At 42.3% G+C, this 21,079-nt stretch overlaps 2 protein-coding genes across 2 annotated transcripts; both read left to right on the top strand.

Annotated features, from left to right (window-relative positions):
• The first annotated feature begins 1,768 nt into the window (after nucleotides 1–1,768).
• LOC121576840 (coiled-coil domain-containing protein 124-like) lies at nucleotides 1,769–5,608 on the top strand. Its single transcript, XM_041890374.2, has 5 exons — nucleotides 1,769–1,870; nucleotides 3,727–3,910; nucleotides 4,110–4,317; nucleotides 4,417–4,522; nucleotides 4,818–5,608. The coding sequence occupies exons 2-5, from the start codon at nucleotides 3,752–3,754 to the stop codon at nucleotides 5,017–5,019; spliced, it is 675 nt and encodes a 224-aa protein (XP_041746308.1). The 5' UTR covers nucleotides 1,769–1,870; nucleotides 3,727–3,751; the 3' UTR covers nucleotides 5,020–5,608.
• An 8,410-nt stretch (nucleotides 5,609–14,018) lies between these two features.
• On the top strand, nucleotides 14,019–18,907 carry LOC121577319 (small conductance calcium-activated potassium channel protein 2-like). Its single transcript, XM_045223616.1, has 8 exons — nucleotides 14,019–15,039; nucleotides 15,155–15,250; nucleotides 15,359–15,777; nucleotides 16,296–16,437; nucleotides 16,835–16,945; nucleotides 17,809–17,936; nucleotides 18,064–18,133; nucleotides 18,225–18,907. Exons 1-8 carry the CDS (start codon nucleotides 14,242–14,244, stop codon nucleotides 18,504–18,506), a joined length of 2,046 nt encoding a protein of 681 aa, XP_045079551.1. The 5' UTR covers nucleotides 14,019–14,241; the 3' UTR covers nucleotides 18,507–18,907.
• The last annotated feature ends 2,172 nt before the right edge of the window (nucleotides 18,908–21,079 follow it).

The raw sequence follows: 21,079 nt of genomic DNA, 5'->3' as shown, positions 1-21,079 counted from the left end.
GCTCTATTCCAGCTATTTGGATTTGAGATCAATTATCCTAATGGGCTAGTTATGAGGCAAAAGTACATCATCACCTTCTGCTTTTTTGCCATCATAATTTTACTAATTGAAATACCATTAGACAGGGTAGGTCACCTTTATAGCTTGATAATAGTCTAACTGAATGCGCTACCTATGCAATAGATCTGATGTATCAATATCATCCATTTGCATTAAAAGGTAGGTCACTTTTATAGGATGAGTGGGCTACTGATGAAATGTTGCAACACCTGTATCTCAAAATTATGCAATTTATTTACCAGGTTGTGTGTCTAATATGACAATGAACTTGTGCATGCATTAGCTGTGTAATGTTGCCATGGCCAATGACTGAATAGGCTCTATATTGATGGGGGAAAAAACACATGCATGCTTAAATTCAGGACAGAATGTGTAGTTTATTTCAATCACTGAGATCAAAACATGGCCTAACAAATATAAAGCTGACGAATGTTGTTGAGGATTCAACATAGCTAATACGTCTTTATTTTCTTGCATTCAGTCACCACTGTCTTTGGCCCGCTTTTAGCTAAATTGACGGGAAATACATTTGGGACAAACAGCGACCAAGACGCTCAATCTTAAACGAAACGAGGCTGGTATTATGCATGAATGAAATAAAGCTTGAGTTGTTGTGAAATTAATGTTACTGCCTGTCCACATTGATAGCATCAGATACTGGAGGTCGGTGTTCCTTTCTCGTGCCAAAGATCTCCCAACTCCATCACCATTCTTCCGCGGCCCGGTTAGAATCCTCGTCAGCTACAGCGCAGGCCAGGCTTTGAATACCAGGAAGAGCCAAGTCTCTTTGATTCAATTTATCAAGAAATGATGAGAGGAGACGTTTATTTAAATGGTCTGTAAGGGTCCTTTCTTCTTCAACTCGTTCGTTTGCAACATCTGTATCAGATTCTTCTACTGCCTCAGGCCTCGGGTTCGGGGTTTGTGGTGGTAAGGACCCCGACTCGTTTGACGACAAGCCGTTCGAATATTCCTCCTCCCCGGACTCTTGGCCTCTCCTCCTCCCGGTATCTGTGGCGGATTCCGTCTCCATTAGTAGAGAATTCAAGGTCGTTTGCAACGCAGAATTTTCCAGTTCTTTTAATCGTTTGCTGTGTGTAGTGCCTGCATTGGCGCATGCATGACTAGGTTCATTTCCAGACAACTCAACTTCGTTGTGGAGAGCTTCTTCAGCTGGCTCCATAATGTTTCATGTGACGTCATGAAAGTAGATACGCCTGCTCCCCCAATTTTTACTGTTTAAATGTTCTAAATCTCTGTGTAGTGAGTAGGCTAGTGTTTCTGTTTGTATGTTGAAAATAAATTGTTTTTATTTTTATGAGAATCATTCTGATATCAACAAGCTAGTGGGAAACTGGTGGAAAAAGCAAGTCCTTTTAGTTTTGATATTTTAAAACCTTTGCTTGGAAATCATAAAACTAAATTGTAGTTATATATATATATCCAGAACTAGAATTTATTAGAACACATAAAGTGTAAATCCAATAAACAAGTCAATCCTGTAGCTCAGTTGGTAGAGCATGGTGCTTGCAACGCCAGGGTTGTGGGTTCGATTCCCATGGGGGGGGTCAGTATGAAAAATGTATGCACTCACTAACTGTAAGTCGCTCTGGATAAGGGCGTCTGCTAAATGACTAAAATGTAAATGCAATTCAATTGATTGGGATAGTTTGGAACGTCACTTAAACGAGCCATTTCGTTCAGCACGTCATCGCGGTGCGTCGTTGTCACGAAAGGGGGGTTATTTCATAGGTCAATGGGCTGGCGCTCAGATGCCTCTTTCGAAACAACATTATCTGTTGTCGCTCAGGTACAGCCCTTTTCCTTTCCTTTTTTTTTTTTTAAACATTGGTTAATAGATTCAATTGGCACGAATCGAGACACTGAAATCTTGGTCTTGGCTAGTTAACTTGTAGCAGGCTGGTTTGCTAGCTAGTTGGCTAAGCTTGCTAAAGTTAGCTTAGTAGCTAGCTAATTTATACAGCCAGTGTTATGAAAGCTGGAAACTAGCTAGCTTGCCAGACGTTTTATGTGAGGTTAGTTGTAATATGTTGGGTAGATACTAGGTAGTTAACGTTTGTCGAATGTTTTGTGAGCTTGCTACTAAGGTTACCTTAGAGTTGCCTAAAGTTAGGCTACATGGTTGATATGTATAACTTCTAATCTAACTAGCTATATCAGCTAGCCAGTGTGTAACATCCGTTTGCTAGCCAAAACTACACGTTGTTGACAGTGACCTGGCCCAAAAGCATTAAGGCAAAGTTCGTCGTTAGAATCTTCGAAGGAGCATCATTAAGTCTCCGAGCTGTTTCCCAAAACCATCGTTATTAATGTTGCCTGACTCAGCCACTCGTAGAACTAGCGTGTGTCGTGGATTATTTTTTTTGCCCCCCAGCTTCACTTTATACACGAATCTCCGCTAAACATAGAATCACATGGTTTTTGCATTTATCTTTCTGTCACCGCCGATTACCGATAACTTCAGAACGAAGTGCACTACAAATAAAGTGGCCAATGTCTTTGCAATTGATTCAAACAAGCTAAGTATAAAAATATGCTTCAAATGAATGACTGCATTAAAAATAAATTATTTCAAACATATTGATATTTTGCTGCTTGTAGGCTGCTGTCTGTAATTTGTCTCAATATTTCATGATGTGTAGCCTAACGTGCCGAATTGGTAATTTAGTGTTTTTTTATTGGGTAGGCCTAAAGCATTATAATAAGCAGCCACAATATTTGCAGCCATAGATGTAATAGTCGCTGATCCGTCGTCAGTATTGTGAAATAATTATAATGTTATGGTAAGATTTATATGGAGAATGCTGATCTGAGAGCAGCGCTCCCTTTATTTCAATACTATCAGTATTGACACATGCTCCAACAACGCACTTAGCGAACGTTCTCTCTGAGTGGTGTTTTGAGAAACGCATGTTACATCTTCAGCTGTTGTAGGAAAGATGCATTGTTAAAACACTCGTAAGCCTAAATTCCATCCCTATCGGGAAACCGGGCCCTGGTCAGATGGCTATCTGTGCAGATAACTAGCTATGTGAATGGGCTGGCATCCTCAGATGGAGCCGCTGAGCCGGAGGAGCGTGTATTAGTCCTGCTGTAGGACTCATTGCAGCCAGCACTAGCAGGTCAAACGAACGACTAAAATGAACGAGTCACTCAGAAAAACGAATCATGACTCTCGAGTCAGTAAAAATAGTAGTTAAAAAAGCACGAATCGTTCGCGAACCGATCATTACTACTCATAAGCCAATCGCAGAATGTGACGACAGAACTGAAGCAAATCGTACAATCTGGCCAGGTTGATATCAATATTTTAATTTGGTAACATCGCATAGTGTGACGCGATAATCGTAAAAGACTGAATCTGACATAGTCTGCAAAGGCCTTTAAGGCTAAATTCATCATTAGAACCGTGGGATCTTATGGTTCTAACGATGAACTTAGCCTTAAGATGCTTTTGGGAAACTGGAACCAGTATGTTTGGTGTAGTAGCTAGCTACTATGTACTGTTTATTTTATCTAGCTAGCTATTTTATTTGCCAATGTTATCTTTGGCCCATAGCTCAATTAGATGGTAACTCAGTAAGTAAGCTTGCCACCTGGTTTGGTTTATGATAGAATGTCTAAATAATACTTTGATTGTGTCAGCTGAAGAGTAGGCCTAGTCTTAGGAATGCCGAAGAAGTTCCAGGGCGAGAACTCAAAGGCGATGACTGCCAAGGCCCGCAAGTCAGAGGCCAAAGCAGTGGAAGACGCCCGCAAGAAGAAGGAGCTGGAGGATGCTTTATGGCAGGAGAACGATAAACATGTCCTGAAGAAAGAACAGAGGAAGGTGAGACCTTTCTTGCTCAGTTTCCTATTCTCACACTGGATCAAATAGTCTGCAGCACTATTAAATTGGGCTGTATCACAATCCAATGTCTGGCTATGTATGTACAGACCAGGCGAATCTACTAAGTAATTCCATGATATGTTGAAGTGGGTCTGATAATTTAGACTTTACTTTAAATGTATTTTCTCTGAACCTGTAGGACGACAAGGAGAAGAAGCGCCTTGAGGCCCTGGAGAGAAAGAAGGAGAACCAGCGGCTCTTGGATGAGGAGGCTGCAAAGATTAAGGGCAAGGCCAAGGAGGCTGCTGCTGCTGCTGTGGCGGCGGGCAAAGTGACCCGGGCCCAGATTGAGGAGACGCTGCATGTCGAGCAGCAGCTACAACAGCAGGAGCATTCCAAAGAGAAAGGCAATGACCATTATTCCTTTAAACATTAACCAGGCTCTCTTTCCTCTCCGGGTTATGTTGTATTCTTATGTTACCCCTCTCCTATGTTTGTGTCCACAGAGAAGAGTCACCTGGAGTCGCCCCTGGAGGAGAATGTGAATCGCATCATCCCTGAGGAAGGTGCAGTGGAGGCTAGATCCATAGAGGATGCCATTGCTATGCTCAGGTACAGAATACTGAAGAGGCATAACCTCTCAATGTTACCCCCTACAAAAGCAATGTTGAGATTACAGTAGAGAACAAGGGGAGCCTTTCTATCAGTGTACTATACGTTATCAACATAGTGGGTTTGGTGTGACCTACAATGTAGATATAACATAAGTTACTTTCCGTACTCCAGGCTATATAAAAGATGAAGCAGGCATGACGGGTATAACAAGTATGGGGTTCCATAGAGTAGCTAAACTGAGAGAAGTCAAGATAGCCAAGTTTCAGCCCTCTACTCTTTTTTTCTTTTCCAGCATGGCTGAAGAGCTTGACCGCCACCCCGAGCGCAGGGTGAAGGCAGCGTTCGCCGCGTACGAGGAGCTGAACATGCCCCTCCTTAAAAAAGAGAACCCCAACATGCGGCTGTCGCAGCTCAAGCAGCAACTGAAAAAGGAGTGGATGAAGTCACCAGAGAACCCCCTGAACCAGCGCTTTGCCAACTACAACACCAAGTGAACCAACTCCAGCAGCAGCTAACACAAAACTGTTACCTATGCACATTGGCCCTTACAATGGAAGATGCCTCCAACCTATAATTATTCCCCCATTATGAATGCGTTGCTGGAAAAGCTGCACTCACTCCCTAGGAAGGACCTCTGATGCAAGGAATCGCCTTGGGACTTCAGCTTGTTTCATTTAGAGGAAAAGCAACCCCCCCATCCTTTTGATTTTCTGTTACTGTGCATTCCCACTTGTGAAGCATCTCAGCGGTTTATGGATTTTATTCCCATTATCAGTTTTTGCCACTTAAGTTGAAAATGGGAGGGTGTGTGACAGAAGTTTGAGATTTAAAATAATTTATTTCAGTTCACAATACTAGCATCTAATTGTTTCTGAGAGTGAGACTACAGGTATGTCGCTTTGGATAAGAGCGTCAGCTAAATTACAAAAATGTCAAATGTGGTCTGCACTCTTGCCTATAGTAATCGCCACCTTTAAAGGCCCAATGCAGCTGTTTTTATATAAATATCACAATTTCTGGGTTACAATTAAGTATGTTACTGTACTAGTTTTCCATTAAAATTGTGAAATTATTTTTTTGCTAGGACTGTCTGGGAGTGGTCTGAATGGGGAGGGGAAAACTCAAAACTAGCTGTTATTGTCAGAGAGCTTTGGAACTCATTGTTATTTGTCTAATTTACTGCCTGGTGATTTCACCAGGCATGCCGAAACTCCCGCCCATGCAAACCTGATGATTTAGAAGGTCCTGTGCAATTATCAGGAAATGACACATTTCACACTTTTACAGGGTTCGTTTCATCAGCTGTTGGACAATATGATACAAAACACAGAAACTGAGTTGTCTGCACTGGGCCTTTACTTTAACCCTTGATGATAATGACCCACACAAGAAAATATCATGACCAGAGCCAGCTGTGGACTTGTAAGAGCACTGGCTTGTTATAAACTGCTATTTTGAGCACCATTGGAAATGACTGCCCCTTTTCCTTATGATAATGTGTCTTGTGGCACCTGTTCCCCATCCTAACGGCCTTATTAGGTGTACCTACTCAATAGATCAATACTGTTGTTCCTAATCCTGGTAGCATGCCAAATTAGGTCTTAATTCTGCATCTGCTTGCAGGTTACAGCAAGTAAAGACTTAATATAGACTTTGAATTGTATGGAGATTATTGCTTTTCATAAGTGAGATTTGAGAAGACTACAAAAAAAAAGATCTTTCAACTCCAGTGATCCGTCTAAATCCAAATACCAAAAAAAATTTCTATGCAGGTTTACGTACCATTTTTTTCACCTTTGTTTGAGAGACTCCTGAATGGAGTTCCTATTTAGAAACACCATCTCATTTATGAAAAGCATAAAGCTCAACACTTCTCTTGTCAGTTGTGTTTTAGGAGCTGCAGGTAAGTGTCTCAATACCCACCACTTATGCACGATAACTTAGCACAAATGGGTATTTAAAATGCACCAATCTAGTGCTTTTACATCCATGACGGGGAGTCAATTTATGGGAAAAGGAGAATTGGAACTCATCCATGTGACAACACCTATCGCTCTGTTCATCTTTGTTTCCCAGTGGCTCCTGAATGTGACACTCGTACTCTCTAACACTGGATGACACTCATCAGACGACATTCACATCCTCATCCATTTATACAGAGCAAAATATAAAGGCAACATGTAAAGTGTTGGTCCCATGTGTCATAAGCTGAAATAAAAGATCCCAGAAATGTTCCAATGCACAATATTTGTTTACATCCCTGTTAGTGACAATTTCTCCTTGCCAAGATAATCCATCCACCTGCCAGGTGTGGCATATCAAGAAGCTGATTAAACAGCATGATCATTAACAGGTGCACCTTGTGCTGGGGACAATAAAAGGGCACTCTAAAATGTGCAGTTTTGTCACACAACACAATGCCACAGATGTCTCAAGTTTTGAGGGAGTGTGCAATTGGCATGCTAACTGCAGGAATGTCCACCAGAGCCGTTGCAACAGAATTTAATGTTAATTTCTTTACCATAAATCGCCACATCCGGCTTCTTCACCTGCAGGATCCTCTGAGACCAGCCACCCGGACAGCTGATAAAACTGAGGAGGATTTCTGTCTGTAATAAAGCCCTTTTGTTGATTGGCTGGGCCTGGCTCCCAAGTGGGTGGGCCTATGCCCTCCCAGGCCCACCAATAGCTGCACCCCTGCCCAGTCATGTGAAATCCATAGATTAGGGCCTAATGAATTTATTTAAATTGACTGATTTCCTTATATGAACTGTAACTCAGTAAAATCATTGAAATTGTATGTTGCTTTTATATTTTTGTTCAGTATAGTTAATGAGTTGCTTATCTAGAAGATATATCAATGTTATATTTATAAGGTGGAATCAGCTGCTACCGTTTATAGAGGAATACAGTATTGTGGTAGCCATGCCTTTTACTCTGCTACAATACTGTTATAGATGCTAATACCATACAGGTGTAAGAAAATACTGTTACTGTAGAATGTAATAGTCAAAACCCTCTGATCCAAATAATTATGCATACAGTGCCTTGCAAAAGTATTCATCCCCCTTGGCGTTTTTCCTATTTTGTTGCATTACAACCTGTAATTTAAATGGATTTTTATTTGGATTTCATGTAATGGACATACACAAAATAAAAATAAAAAATAACGGAAAAGTGGTGCATGCATATGTATTCACCCCTTTTGCTATGAAGACCCTAAATAAGATCTGGTGCAACCAATTACCTTCAGAAGTCACATAATTAGTTAAATAAAGTCCACCTGTGTGCAATCTAAGTGTCACATGATCTCAGTATATATACACCTGTTCTGAAAGGCCCCAGAGTCTGCAACACCACTAAGCAAGGGGCACCACCAAGCAAGCAGCACCATGAAGACCAAGGAGCTCTCCAAACAGGTCAGGGACAAAGTTGTGGAGAAGTACAGATCAGGGTTGGGTTATAAAAAAATCTCAGAAACTTTGAACATCCCACGGAGCACCATTAAATATGACACCACAACAAACCTGCCAAGAGAGGGCCGCCCACCAAAACTCACGGACCAGGCAAGGAGGGCATTAATCAGAGGCAACAAAGAGACCAAAGATAATCCTGAAGGAGCTGCAAAGCTCCACAGCGGAGATTGGAGAATCTGTCCATAGGATCACTTTAAGCCCTACACTCCACAGAGCTGGGCTTTACGGAAGAGTGGCCAGAAAAAAGCCATTGCTTAAAGAAAAGAATAAGCAAACACGTTTGGTGTTCGCCAAAAGGCATGTGGGAGACTCCCCAAACATATGGAAGAAGGTACTCTGGTCAGATGAGACTAAAATTGAGCTTTTTGGCCATCAAGGAAAACGCTATGTCTGGTGCAAACCCAACACCTCTCATCACCCCGAGAACACCATCCCCACAGTGAAGCATGGTGGTGGCAGCATCATGCTGTGGGGATGTTTTTCATCGGCAGGGACTGGGAAACTGGTCAGAATTGAAGGAATGATTTGAAGGGAAATTCTTGAGGGAAACCTGTTTCAGTCTTCCAGAGATTTGAGACTCGGATGGAGGTTCACCTTCCAGCAGGACAATGACCCTAAGCATACTGCTAAAGCAACACTTGAGTGGTTTAAGGGGAAACATTTAAATGTCTTGGAATGGCCTAGTCAAAGCCCAGACCTCAATCCAATTGAGAATCTGTGGCATGACTGAAGATTGCTGTACACCAGCGGAACCCACCCAACTTGAAGGAGCTGGAGCAGTTTTGCCTTGAAGAATGGGCAAAAATCCCAGTGGCTAGATGTGCCAAGCTTATAGAGACATACCCCAAGAGACTTGCAGCTGTAATTGCTGCAAAAGGTGGTTCTACAAAGTATTGCCTTTGGGGGGGTGAATAGTTATGCACGCTCAAGTTTTCTTTTTTTTTGGTCTTATTTCTTGTTTGTTTCACAATAAAAAATATTTGCACAACATGTTTTTTTGCACAACATGGTAGGCATGTTGTGTAAATCAAATGATACAAACCCCCCCCAAAAATACATTTCAATTCCAGGTTGTCAGGCAACAAAATAGGAAAAATGCCAAGGGGGGTGAATACTTTCGCAAGCCACTGTAGGTAGTGTTCCTTTTTAGTTCCAATGAACGTTGTAGCTGAGGCTGACCAATAAATTTGCTGTGAAATCAACTGCCTTTTGATGTTATTAATTTGTGTCACATTTATACTACAATTCACTTGGAACACAATAGACATTGAGCTTTGATGATGCTTGGCAATTATTTATTTGTTCTGTGCTGCCTTTCTCTATAACGTTTTTTTTTTTTTTACAGCACAGCAACATTCAAACGGTAGCCTGCTGACCAAGCACACTGCAGTCTTTAACGTTGCCTGCCACCAGTTTGAAAGTGTGTGACCACAATGTATTACTAAAAGGAAATGTTTGTAGCTTTACCTCACTGGCTTCTTGAAAGTAGCTGGGTGTCAAAATGTATTATGATCGTTTAATTATAATAGTGAATATGATTGTTCATTCAAATGTCATAACTCCACCCATGATTTTGAACCTTCAGAGTCTATTTTGGTTGGTAAGAGACTATCACTGGTATCCATTGAGTTAAAGCCCTCAACCCTAGAACTACATTAAGCATAAAATAACACATATTAAGCCTATACGTTTAAGAATGTATACATTATTCAATGACTGCATTAAGCAGTGTGTATGTTGTCAAATGCATTATTTGAATTGAATGTTTATTTTTCTACCATAAGCCACCTCCAACGTCATTTTAGAGAATTTGGCAGTACTTCCAACCGGCCTCACAAACGCAGAACACATGTACCCACGCCAGTCTAGGACCTCCACAAATGCATTATTATACTGAACAAAAATATAAATGCAACATGCAGCAATTTCAACGATTTTACTGAGTTATAGTTTATATAAGGAAATCAGTAAATTGCAAAAAAAAATATTTAGGCCCTGATCTATGGATTTCACATGACTGGACAGGGGCGCAGACATGGGTGGGCCTGGGAGGGCATAGGCCCACCCACTTGGGAGCCAGGCCCAGTCATGTGAAATACATAGATCAGGGCCTAATGAATTTTTTTCAATTTACTGATTTCCTTATATAAATTGTAACTCAGTAAAATCGTTGAAATTGCTACGTGTTGCATTTATATGTTTGTTCAGTATAATAATGCATTTGTGGAGGTCCTAGCCTGGCGTGGCTACACGTGTTCTGCGTTTGTGAGGCCGGTTGGACGTACTGCCAAATTCTCTAAAATGACGTTTGAGGTAGCTTATGGTAGAGAAATAAACATTCAATTCTCTGGCAACAGCTCTGGTGGACATTCCTGCAGTCAGCATGCCAATTGCATGCTCCCTCAAAACTTGAGACATCTGTGGCATTGCGTTGTGTGACAAAACTGCACATTTTAGAGTGGCCTTTTATTGTCCCCAGCACAAGGTGCACCTGTGTAATGATCATGCTGTTTAATCAGCTTCTTGATATGTCACACTTGTCATGTGGATGGATTATCTTGGCAAAGGAGAAATGCCCACTAACATGGATGTAAACAAATGTTTGCACAACATTCGAGAGAAATCAGCTTTTTGTGAGTATGGAACATTTCTGGAACATTTTATTTCAGCTCATTAAACATGGGACCTACATATTACAAGTTGTGTTTATATTTCTGTTCAGTATAGATCAGATGTTTTATGATGACTTGCTATGGCAAAAACCAAAGTCACTTTTGGACAAGAGCCTTCATTTATGACAGCTGTATATATGATAGACACATAAGGAAGTAATAGCTGTATATAGGCTATTCTTATATAAAACGATGCCAGGTCGAGAGAGCTGGGTAAGGGAACCTTTTCCCTAAAAAAATGTGATGTGGCACAACCTAACCTTAAATTAGGACGTTGGATTTGAGCAGATAGCTTGGATTATTATTACAAACATACAAACTTCCCCTGTTATTGATTCAATAATTAATATTAAACTGTGTGTCAGGAGGATATATAACATAAATTAAGAACAAGTCTGAGTACTCTAGTGTGTCACAGATTTTAGATTTATTATGATGTTCTGGTGGTCTCATTCGTGAGCAGATAAGACACTTTGACCCCATCTCAATTTGTCTCTGCGATTCCTCGCATCCTATCTCATCACCTCCTTCTCAAGTGTATTGGGGAAGAAGATCCAAGGTCCTAACCCTGAGTCCTTTTTCCCCAATGAGTTTTGAGAAGGAGAGAGCATGTGAGGAATCGAGGAAAGATGAATAAGAAAAAGGCTTTGTATGGTCTGTCCTTGACGGAGGAGATAAGAGGCCATGTGTAGGCCTTTGAACTATGAAGCATCAATGACAAGTTTCTCTGACCGCTAATTGAAAATTCTGCTTTGAAGAACCAATAGTTATTTTAGCTATTTATGGGCCTGCTTTGAGTCCATGTATGTGTGATCTGTGATGTGGTCCTTATTGCTTAGATTCGATGTCACACCCCTTTCTGTATCCTGTTGCTTTGTCTCGCATTCTATTTGCATGTCAAGCCTTTAATAAGCCCAGCAGCTGCCCTTTCTTCAGTTTGAATCCTAATGATCACTTTCAAAGGAAAGCGGACCTATCTCAAGTATAGGAAGAGCCTGTCTAAGAAGAGCCTGTCTGTTGTCTGGCTCCCACTTCAGAAGCATTTCGAGCGGTGCCCTTCCCCGGCACTGGCCAAGATCACCTCCAAGTTGTGTCTGGATTTCTACAAGGACAGGGAGACAAATGGATCTGAAGGAATAAGGTAAGAGTCTCCAGGCTATGGGGTATGACTACTGGTCTGGTCAGTTCTCTCTCATGCTTTGGGTCGATAGAGCAGAGAAAATGACAATAATACATGCAAGAGTTTTTCTTTTTCTTAAAGGGTCACACGATTGGATACATTTTTTGAGCAAGCAAAGAGAGGGTCGATAACGGTTTAGTTTAAAGACAATAACTTCAATTGGATTTAACCAGTTCCTTGTGGAGTTTCTTGAATATTGTGTAGTTGGTTGATAAATTAGACTAGGTTTCTTGTCCTGAAATCCTTTCATAGGTTATCAGTTATATGTGGAGGGCAAATATTTGTGGTGCAGTAGGACAGGAGACAGAAATGATGAATCATGAATAATCTGTGAAATTGATTCTAATCATTTTCTTAAATAAATAGTACTGTGGATGTTTTAGCACAGTTGGCAAATACACAAGGCTACATAACGACAAAAATATTAAGAGTACAAACAAAAACAAAAAGCAATGCAAAAATTTGTAAATAGTGTATTCAACATTGATGCGCCAGTTAAAGCCAATATAGGTTTATTTTATTCAAGCCAGCCCTACATCCCTTCAGTAGCAATGGTGATTTCCCTGTTTGAGGATGATTCATATCAGAAGGGCTCTCATCTGGTTTTGACAGGGGCTCTCTAGTCTCACAAAAGAAAATGTCTCTGTTAGAAGTCCTATGTTTGCTTTAGATCTTTGTTAGCTTTTGCCCTAAACTGTAGTGCACACTGGTTTTAGTTCACTTAAAAAACCTTAGAAAATTCTCTCTTTATGATCAGATATGACACTTTACACCTTTATGAGGGAGTTGACTCAATGTCTTTGTTTAGTATTCGTTCATGTTTTCTCTGCTTTCTTGCAGATTATTCTTGTGTTAACGCAACACTCTTTTAGCTGGATGGCTGTAATACACCATGCATTGGCAATTGCACATGGTTACAGCAATATAAGCGGTTGCTTTGGGAAACATTTTTATTTGAATCTGGATTCCTTCCTAGCAAACTCTTTGCAGTTCATCAATGTAAACAGTGTTAAAAGTGACAAGATTTTCCCAACTGACTTTCCAGCACCACAGTGCTGAAAAACCTGGACAAAATCACTGGATTATTAATCAATTCTTAGTTAACTAACAAAAACAAAAAGTTGATTAAAAAGACACTTAGAAACAACTAAATATGAATAAAATATTCAAAATGTACAGGAGCCATTAAGATAAGCTTCCAGCGGATCTGGGGCATCACCCAACTGGGTGCTACACATTGGTAGTGTAGAGGAGTAGCTAGCCAGCTACCTACGGAGTCCATAAGGAGAGGCTGAGGACATCAGGGACAATCAGGTGTACTAAAGGCTCTGGACCTGTCTCTGGCTGACTCTGATATGACCACCGACCTCCCTCGCTGTAACCAAGATGCTCCCCCCTCCCTCCACCGCTCGGACCGCTCTACCTCTATTCTTGCCTCAACTCCCTGACTTTTAGATTATTATTTTTTATCACATTTTATTAATTTAAATGTGGTTCCTTGTATGTGTTACTGGAATTTAGCTTTTAGCTGCCATAGTACACATGAAATGAAATAAACCATTATCATCATTATACATTATGAGGCTGGTTCTAGTCAAACCCACCAATGCAACGCGTCGGCTTGATTCAACAGGAGACGCTTGCAACGACCGAGACCCCGATCACTGCAACTCAAGAGGGCAGTTCCTACCAGACAAAGCCCCTGAGGTCATGCAGTATCGCTACTCTGGAACTGCCCTCCAGCACCAAACATCAGTACCAGAGCAGAGCACTAACAGCATGTCCCCTTTAACTTCTCTGCCACTGGCTACCCCGAATGGAGTCGCTCCACCAAGGAAATCGCCACCATTAAAAACACGTTGCACTACACTTTCACAACTGAGCAATCAAGATCTCCTCCGCTTTTGTAGCCAGGTGGGCGGTACTCTTGAACTGCAGTGTGGAAGCCCACTCATGGCCGAGTGGCATGGGACCATGGTGGGACGTTCTGATGAGGACTGTGGCTCTGTTCACTATTCTCCTAGCACAAAACATGGTTCAGGGTTGGCAGGTTTCCAGCCACGATCAAAGCAGGGCTTCTTGAAGGACTGCCTCTCCACATTTCCCAAGAAGGGCACTCCTCCTTCTTTGCAGTATACTCACTCCTATCCTCAGAACACCCTGGTCTCATCGTCATCCCAGTTTTTCAGGCAGGAACCAAATCAAGAGGATCCCTCAACAGAGACTGTCGATCACCAGCAGGATCATTTCACATCCCGATGCAGAGGAGAAGACTGGCTGAAGGAGTATAGTCAATGGCAGCAGACCCATAATCATTTCAAGCTTAAAGAGCATAACCTACCACCAGTCTCAACTACTGAAAAACCAGAACCTTCGCTCAATATACCTATGAATGGCAATGAGTCAAGTGAAGTTAGGCAGCTCTTTGTTTTGTCTCAACCTCAAGACCAGCAGCTACCTCCCATAGAAATGCAACACCAATGGATGTTAAGGAGTGGTTTACCTAGCTGCTGTGCCAATGAAGATGGAGTACATTGTGGGAGCCAACAACCTTCCTTACACCAGCATCAAGACCCTGAATGGCAGCATTGTTGTGATCATTTTAGCACCCTAAAATGCCATCAGTTTTCTCTCTACCCATCCATCAGCAGCAGCCCACGAGTGAGGAACGCTTCCGGTAGCCATCGGTGGCCGGAGAACCATAATCTAGTGGGAAAAAGGCAACGACAAAGAGAGCAGCAGGTACATCCTCATACCAAAAAGGTTGGTCATGTTGGATTGACGCCTTCCCTGTCCAAGAGCAGTAGCCCACTCCTTCCCGACACAGTTGTGACCAGTGCTAAATACAGTGGGGATGTTGGGAGACTCCTGAGCAGCCTTGGAGCTTCGCCACCAAACCTTTCAGAGCTGGACTCAGAGAGACAAGAGCCCCTCCAGACACTCCAAAGGTCCGTCTTGGAGGAGGTGTTCTCGAAAGGCTTCAGCGAGAACAACAGTAAGGCCAACAGTGAAGGAGCAAGAGACGCGCCACAGAAGAGGACCAAGGATATTGGCTATAGATTGAGCCAGCGTAGGGCGCTCTTTGGAAAGCGCAAACAGTTGAGCGACTATGCCTTGATCTTTGGGATGCTTGGAATCGTCATCATGGTGATGGAGACGGAACTGTCCTGGGGGGTTTACACGAAGGTAAGAAATGTCTCTATTGCAGTGGATTGATAATAATAATGTAAGCTAGCATTGGTAAAACAGGACTGATTCAAAAGAGGGGATTTCTTATCTTAATTGTCTGTCTTCTCTGTAGGAATCCTCATACTCATTTTCTCTGAAATGCCTTATCAGCCTTTCAACTGCTATATTACTCGGACTAATCATGATGTACCATACACGGGAAATACAGGTGATATGCCACCATCCCCATCTCTACAATATTACTACAGTTTTCCCCCTTGCTCTTATTTTCCCATTGACTAAATCCCCTTGTTCGCCCTACTCTCCTTACACACAGCTCTTCATGGTGGACAATGCAGCTGATGACTGGAGGATTGCCATGACATATGAGCGGATCTTCCTGGTTCTGCTGGAGCTGCTGGTCTGTGCCATCCACCCCATTCCGGGCCAGTACGTCTTCACCTGGACAGCCCGGCTGGCCTTCACCTACACGCCCTCAGTAACCGATGCCGACGTCGACATCGTCCTCTCCATCCCCATGTTCCTCAGGCTCTACCTGATCGGTCGCGTCATGCTGCTGCACAGCAAGCTCTTCACAGACGCCTCGTCGCGCAGCATCGGCGCACTCAACAAGATCAACTTCAATACGCGCTTCGTCATGAAGACTCTCATGACCATCTGCCCCGGCACCGTGCTGCTGGTCTTCAGCGTCTCCTGTTGGATCATCGCATCGTGGACAGTGCGCGTCTGTGAGAGGTACAGGCTCCGCCCCCAACACAGTAGGCCATTCCACTAGCACTGCATCACTCCTACCCAGTACATTTCACACTGAAAATCCTTATTTGAGATCATGAGAGATTACGGCCTCTCAAGTCTTGATTATGGCTCTACTTTGCCTCTCTGCTTGATATAGTTCATACATTTCTATATGTTTAATTATATAAGATGTTAATATACTGTAGGAAAAACCCACTGGGCACAGACGTCAATTCAACGTCTACTTTTGACTGACATTTGGTTGAGTTATCAATTAACCAGGAATTCAATGTGAAATCAACAAAACAATTCACCCCGTCATTTCAGTTAAAAGTCGGGTGGAAAAAATACAAAATTCCCTTATGTCAGTGACTTTTTGCAAACCCAATCAGTTTTCCACGTTGATTCCATGTCATCACATAGATTTTTTGTTGGGAAACAACATTGATTCAACCAGTTTTTGCTCAGTGGGTAGATACATGTGTTTATTATAACAGGTATGTTTCTTGTTCCTCCAGATATCATGACACACAGGAAGTGACCAGTAACTTCCTTGGGGCCATGTGGCTCATCTCTGTCACCTTTCTCTCCATTGGTTATGGAGACATGGTCCCTCACACTTACTGTGGAAAGGGTGTGTGTCTACTGACTGGAATCATGGTATGTTTCCAACACATTCCCCATCCACAAGTGTCAAAAGAGATCTTTGGCATTCAGGATGAGGTAGCTCTAGGGCATTGTTCCCCAACGGGCGGCCCGAGGGTGATTTTATTTGACCCTCCATGATTTGAGAAAAAATATATATATATTTTGTTGGACAAAAGACTAAAAACACCATCAAATTAGCTCCAAGTGACTTTCATTTTGGAAATCTGTTCCAAAGTATTCCCAAGAGAAATGTTAAAATAAATGTTTGTCATACCCGTGGTATACGGTCTGATATACCACGGCTGTCTTCCAATCAGCTTTCAGGGCTCGAACCACCCAGTTTATAATATTGAATAAATCATATATAACGACTCTTGAAAATATTACTGCCTGTGTCTTTTCTCCCCAGGGGGCCGGCTGCACTGCCCTGGTGGTTGCGGTAGTTGCCAGGAAGTCAGAGTTGACCAGAGCTGAGAAGCACGTTCACAACTTCATGATAGACTCTCAGCTCTACAAACGAGTAAGTTGACATTTGAGGTCTTCATGGCTACAAAAAGTTGTGCCTGACCTGAACTGGACCTGTGGATTTACTACCCAAACCTGATACATACCGAATAACAACTTTTTTATAAATAGACATTATAAAAAAAGATAATGCCCCCAATCAGCAACCCAATAAGCAAAATGTTGTCGAAAAGGTATATTTGTCTAATGTTGAAGGCATGTTCATTTTCAGTTCCAAGGGCAGGTTTAAAGGACCAGTGCAGTCAACAACGTGATTTTCCTGTGTTTTATATATATTTTCACACTATGAGGTTGGAATAATACTGGGAAATTGTGAAAATGATGATAATGCCCTTTTAGTGTAATTGCTGTTTTGGTGGGATGGAGTTTTGCCATGCCTGGTGACATCACCTATTCAATTTGTGAACATAATCCTGTCCTCTTCATTACTATCCAATTAGTAGAAGGCTTTCGAAGTAGTCCATTTTCTTCTTCTACTACTTCTATGAGTTGGCAAACAAACTGAAAGGGTGCACACTGCCACCAAGAGTGTGTTGTTTGAACAGGAATAAAGCCAAGGTTGGCAATTTACCTCCACCTGCAGTTATGGAATGTTTCCTCACAAGTATAATTAATTGGCTGATCCCCCTGGTGACCTGGATGGAATTATTATCATCATTCATTAACCCATAGGAAGTCCAGTTGACTACTTCAAAATGGTGAAAGTCCTCAATGGCGCTGCCCATGCTAACAGGCTTTTGAGCATTAGTCTATCTATATCTATGGGCAAGACAGACTCCACTGCTAGGGCAGTCCACTGTGACAGTCTGCCATGTCAGCCAGTCTGTCATGTCTCTGTTTTCTTGAATGTTCCCACAGGTGAAAAACACAGCTGCCAATGTACTCAGGGAGACATGGCTCATCTACAAACACACCAAATTAGTCAAGAAGATCGATCACGCCAGGGTACGCAAACATCAAAGGAAATTCCTGCAAGCCATTCACCAGTAAGTAGTGTGCCTTTTCAAACCGTTGTTAAATAAAGATTAGTTGATTTGTGTGTATCGGTATATGTTATAACCCTTACCTTTTCTCTCCATAACTCTCTCCCTATCCCACTTCACCTTCCCCTAGATTGCGCAGAGTCAAAATGGAACAGAGGAAACTCATCGACCAGGCTAATACACTTGTGGATCTAGCCAAGGTGACTAAGCACCTTCATCATCATCTCTAATTTATAGATTTTTTTCTAAACACTGATCATAAGAGTTTGACACACCGTTTTTGCTCCACAGACTCAGAACATGATGTACGACCTGGTGTCTGACCTGCAGCGGCTCAGCAAGGAGCTGGATAGGAGGATCGGTAGTCTGGACGACAAACTGGACTCCCTCCTAGTCAGTCTGCAGGCCCTACCCAGCCTGCTGTCCCAGGCCGTCACACAGCAGCACAGGGACTTCCTGGATGGCTTGGCCCCCCGTGTACGGACAGCCTCGAAGGGCTCCGAGGACGATTGGGTTCCCGCCAGGCGCCAACGGTCCCTCTCCACTGCACCACAGACCATACCTTACAGCTGACAGCCTGCCAGCTCGGGACATTTTAGCCTCTGTCTATTAATTTGAGAGTGGTTAGATCTCTCCAGCACCATCCCTCAGCTGTTTACCAAAACAAGTAGAGGGGTGACCGATTTGAAGGTTTTCTGAATCCCAAATTCCTGTCAATGTACCTGGGTCATTCTTGAATTGCGGTGGAATTTGGGCATGGCATTTTGGGAAAAAATTATTTAAATTGTATTTATACTATTGTTTTATTTTGTTAAATGGTTTACATTTTTTATATACTATTTTTTTGTTTTTGTAATACCAATTACACCAAATGTAGGCTGTCATACTAAAGTGTGATTAGCTAATAATTGTCTTTAACCCCATAAAGTCTAATTAGCATAGTAAAAAAATCCCCATAAAAATCTGTCAGTTTAAGCTAGAGATATCTTTTTGTTTTTTGCATTGGCGTCTGAATCCACCGCATCCGCCAATGTGGCAATTCCGCATCTGTGGTGAAAGGTGACAGAGCTAGGGCGGTGTTTGTCAGACCATGAGACGTCCCAAAAATCTGTCTTCTCACAACATCGTCTGTAGCGTCCGAACAGTTTGACCCCTCTATTGAAAGATGAGACTCACGAATACTATGGTGTTCTCCGTTTTGCTAGGTGCGTCTCTTTCCAGAATGCATGCATATGTAGGAAAGTGCCCAATTGGATAATGTCTGATTTCTGATCGTCTTAACTCACCACGTACACCACTAATAAACTGAGCTTCTAAGTAATCTTTTATTCGCCTCACACAAGTCAACGAAGTCTGTTTTTTTAACATTCATTGCGAATGATAGTTCCTCAGTATTTGAAAAATCTTTCCAACATTCCCGACCTCGATAATCACCAAGCCGTGTGAAAGAGCAAAATATAATGATCTGACGATCCCATATATCCAGTGGAAACTTAATAAAAAAACAGCTGTCTGTCCCGAGCTCACTGGTGCAGGAAACTGAGGGCCTGGAAATGGCTAGTTGATACAGTGTTGCAAGTTCGCTAGTGACATCTTCGGGCCGGATCCAGTGATGATTTGATACAATGGTGCACTTCACTAGCAATTGCTCAAGTCAAGACAGATAGAAAGGGAGGCAGACAGCCGGAGTAGAGAGATGAATGTGATTGAAAGAACCAGAATTTTCATCAGGATATTTTCTACTGTTTTTATTCGTGGGTTTAAGGCCCATGTATTTTAATTAGTTGACGATGGAAGTTATAGGCCTACTGCTATCTATAGCATATAGGCTATCTCTGAGTTCTATGCTCTTTTTCTTTAGCCTCCAATGGATCACAGTGTATCAATGTGTCCATGTGGCAGAGGCTAGTGCTCTCGCCATAGTTGAATTTTAACTTTTAGATTATCATTTTACTTCAGATTTTTATGATTAACCACGTGACAATGATTTTGAGAAACGAAAACCTTATTATTGAAATGAAACGGTTCCACAAAAATGCGCATATAAAAATAATCATAACTGGCACGCAGATTGGTAGAAATGGTAGGATAAATTGTAAGCTTCCCCAAACTTGAAACTCACAAGCAGCCTATGGTCTTTACTATTACACCCATTTAAAACATTTTGAACGCGTCGGAGTTCCCTTGAAAAAACATGCCCGCCTATGGAAATCAAAGGCCCTTCCAACTGATATGTTCTGGCACCGGCATAAGCGAGACATCTCACTGGCTTTTTCAGGTTTCAGGGCGGGGAGGGGACAATAGATCAGTCGATCAGAGCCATTGGTCCCACACTAGAATCCCGGCCTAAAGTTGAAGCGTTACAGATTCCGCGATAGAAATGTAATGGCCAGTTCCAATTAAGCCGACATATTTACATTTACATTTACGTTATTTAGCAGAGGCCATTATCCAGAGCGACTTACAAATTGGTGCATTCATCTTATGGTAGCCAGTGGGACAACCACTTTATTTTATTTTATGGGTGGGTGGGGAGGGGAGGGGGGTATAAGGATTACTTTTATTTGTATTCCAGGTATTCCTTAAAGAGGTAGGGTTTCAAGTGTCTCCGGAAGGTGGTCAGTGACTCCGCTGTCCTGGCATCGTGGGGGAGCTTGTTCCACCATTGGGGTGCCAGAGCAGCGAATAGCTTTGACTGGGCTGAGCGGGAACTGTGCTTCCGTAGAGGTAGGAGGGCTAGCAGGCCAAAGGTGGATGAACGTAGTGCCCTCGTTTGGGTGTAGGATATGATCAGAGCCTGAAGGTAAGGAGGTGCCGTTCCCCTCACAGCTCCGTAGACAAGCACCATGGTCTTGTAGTAGATGCGAGCCTCAACTGGAAGCCAGTGGAGTGAACGGAGGAGCGGGGTGACATGAGAGAACTTGGGAAGGTTGAACACCAGACGGGCTGCAGCGTTCTGGATAAATTGCAGCATTTACCGTGAATGCAGTCTCCACTACAGCGGGAACATGATGCGGTTTGAATAGAGCCCTACATTTCTGCGCTGTTTTTATGGGATTTGCTATTTTCCAGAATTTTGACTACATAATGTAGCCTAACTTTCTCAGCAACTAGGCTAATATGAATAATATTGGTATCATCTTTTA

This window comes from Coregonus clupeaformis, chromosome 11, assembly GCF_020615455.1.
Source record: "Coregonus clupeaformis isolate EN_2021a chromosome 11, ASM2061545v1, whole genome shotgun sequence".
Taxonomy (NCBI): Eukaryota; Metazoa; Chordata; class Actinopteri; order Salmoniformes; family Salmonidae; genus Coregonus; species Coregonus clupeaformis.
The sequence above is the reverse complement of the archived record's forward strand: the minus strand, read 5'-3'. Positions and strand labels throughout refer to the sequence as shown.

Bases quoted from the DNA above. Each gene is read 5' to 3' on its own strand.
- LOC121576840 (XM_041890374.2), top strand. From the start codon at position 3,752: ATGCCGAAGAAGTTCCAGGGCGAGAACTCAAAGGCGATGACTGCCAAG. The intron at 3,911-4,109 runs GTGAGACCTTTC...CTGAACCTGTAG, and splicing joins TGAAGAAAGAACAGAGGAAG to GACGACAAGGAGAAGAAGCG. The intron at 4,318-4,416 runs GCAATGACCATT...TTGTGTCCACAG, and splicing joins GGAGCATTCCAAAGAGAAAG to AGAAGAGTCACCTGGAGTCG.
- LOC121577319 (XM_045223616.1), top strand. From the start codon at position 14,242: ATGAATGGCAATGAGTCAAGTGAAGTTAGGCAGCTCTTTGTTTTGTCT. The intron at 15,251-15,358 runs GTGATATGCCAC...CCTTACACACAG, and splicing joins ACCATACACGGGAAATACAG to CTCTTCATGGTGGACAATGC. The intron at 16,438-16,834 runs GTATGTTTCCAA...TTTTCTCCCCAG, and splicing joins GTCTACTGACTGGAATCATG to GGGGCCGGCTGCACTGCCCT.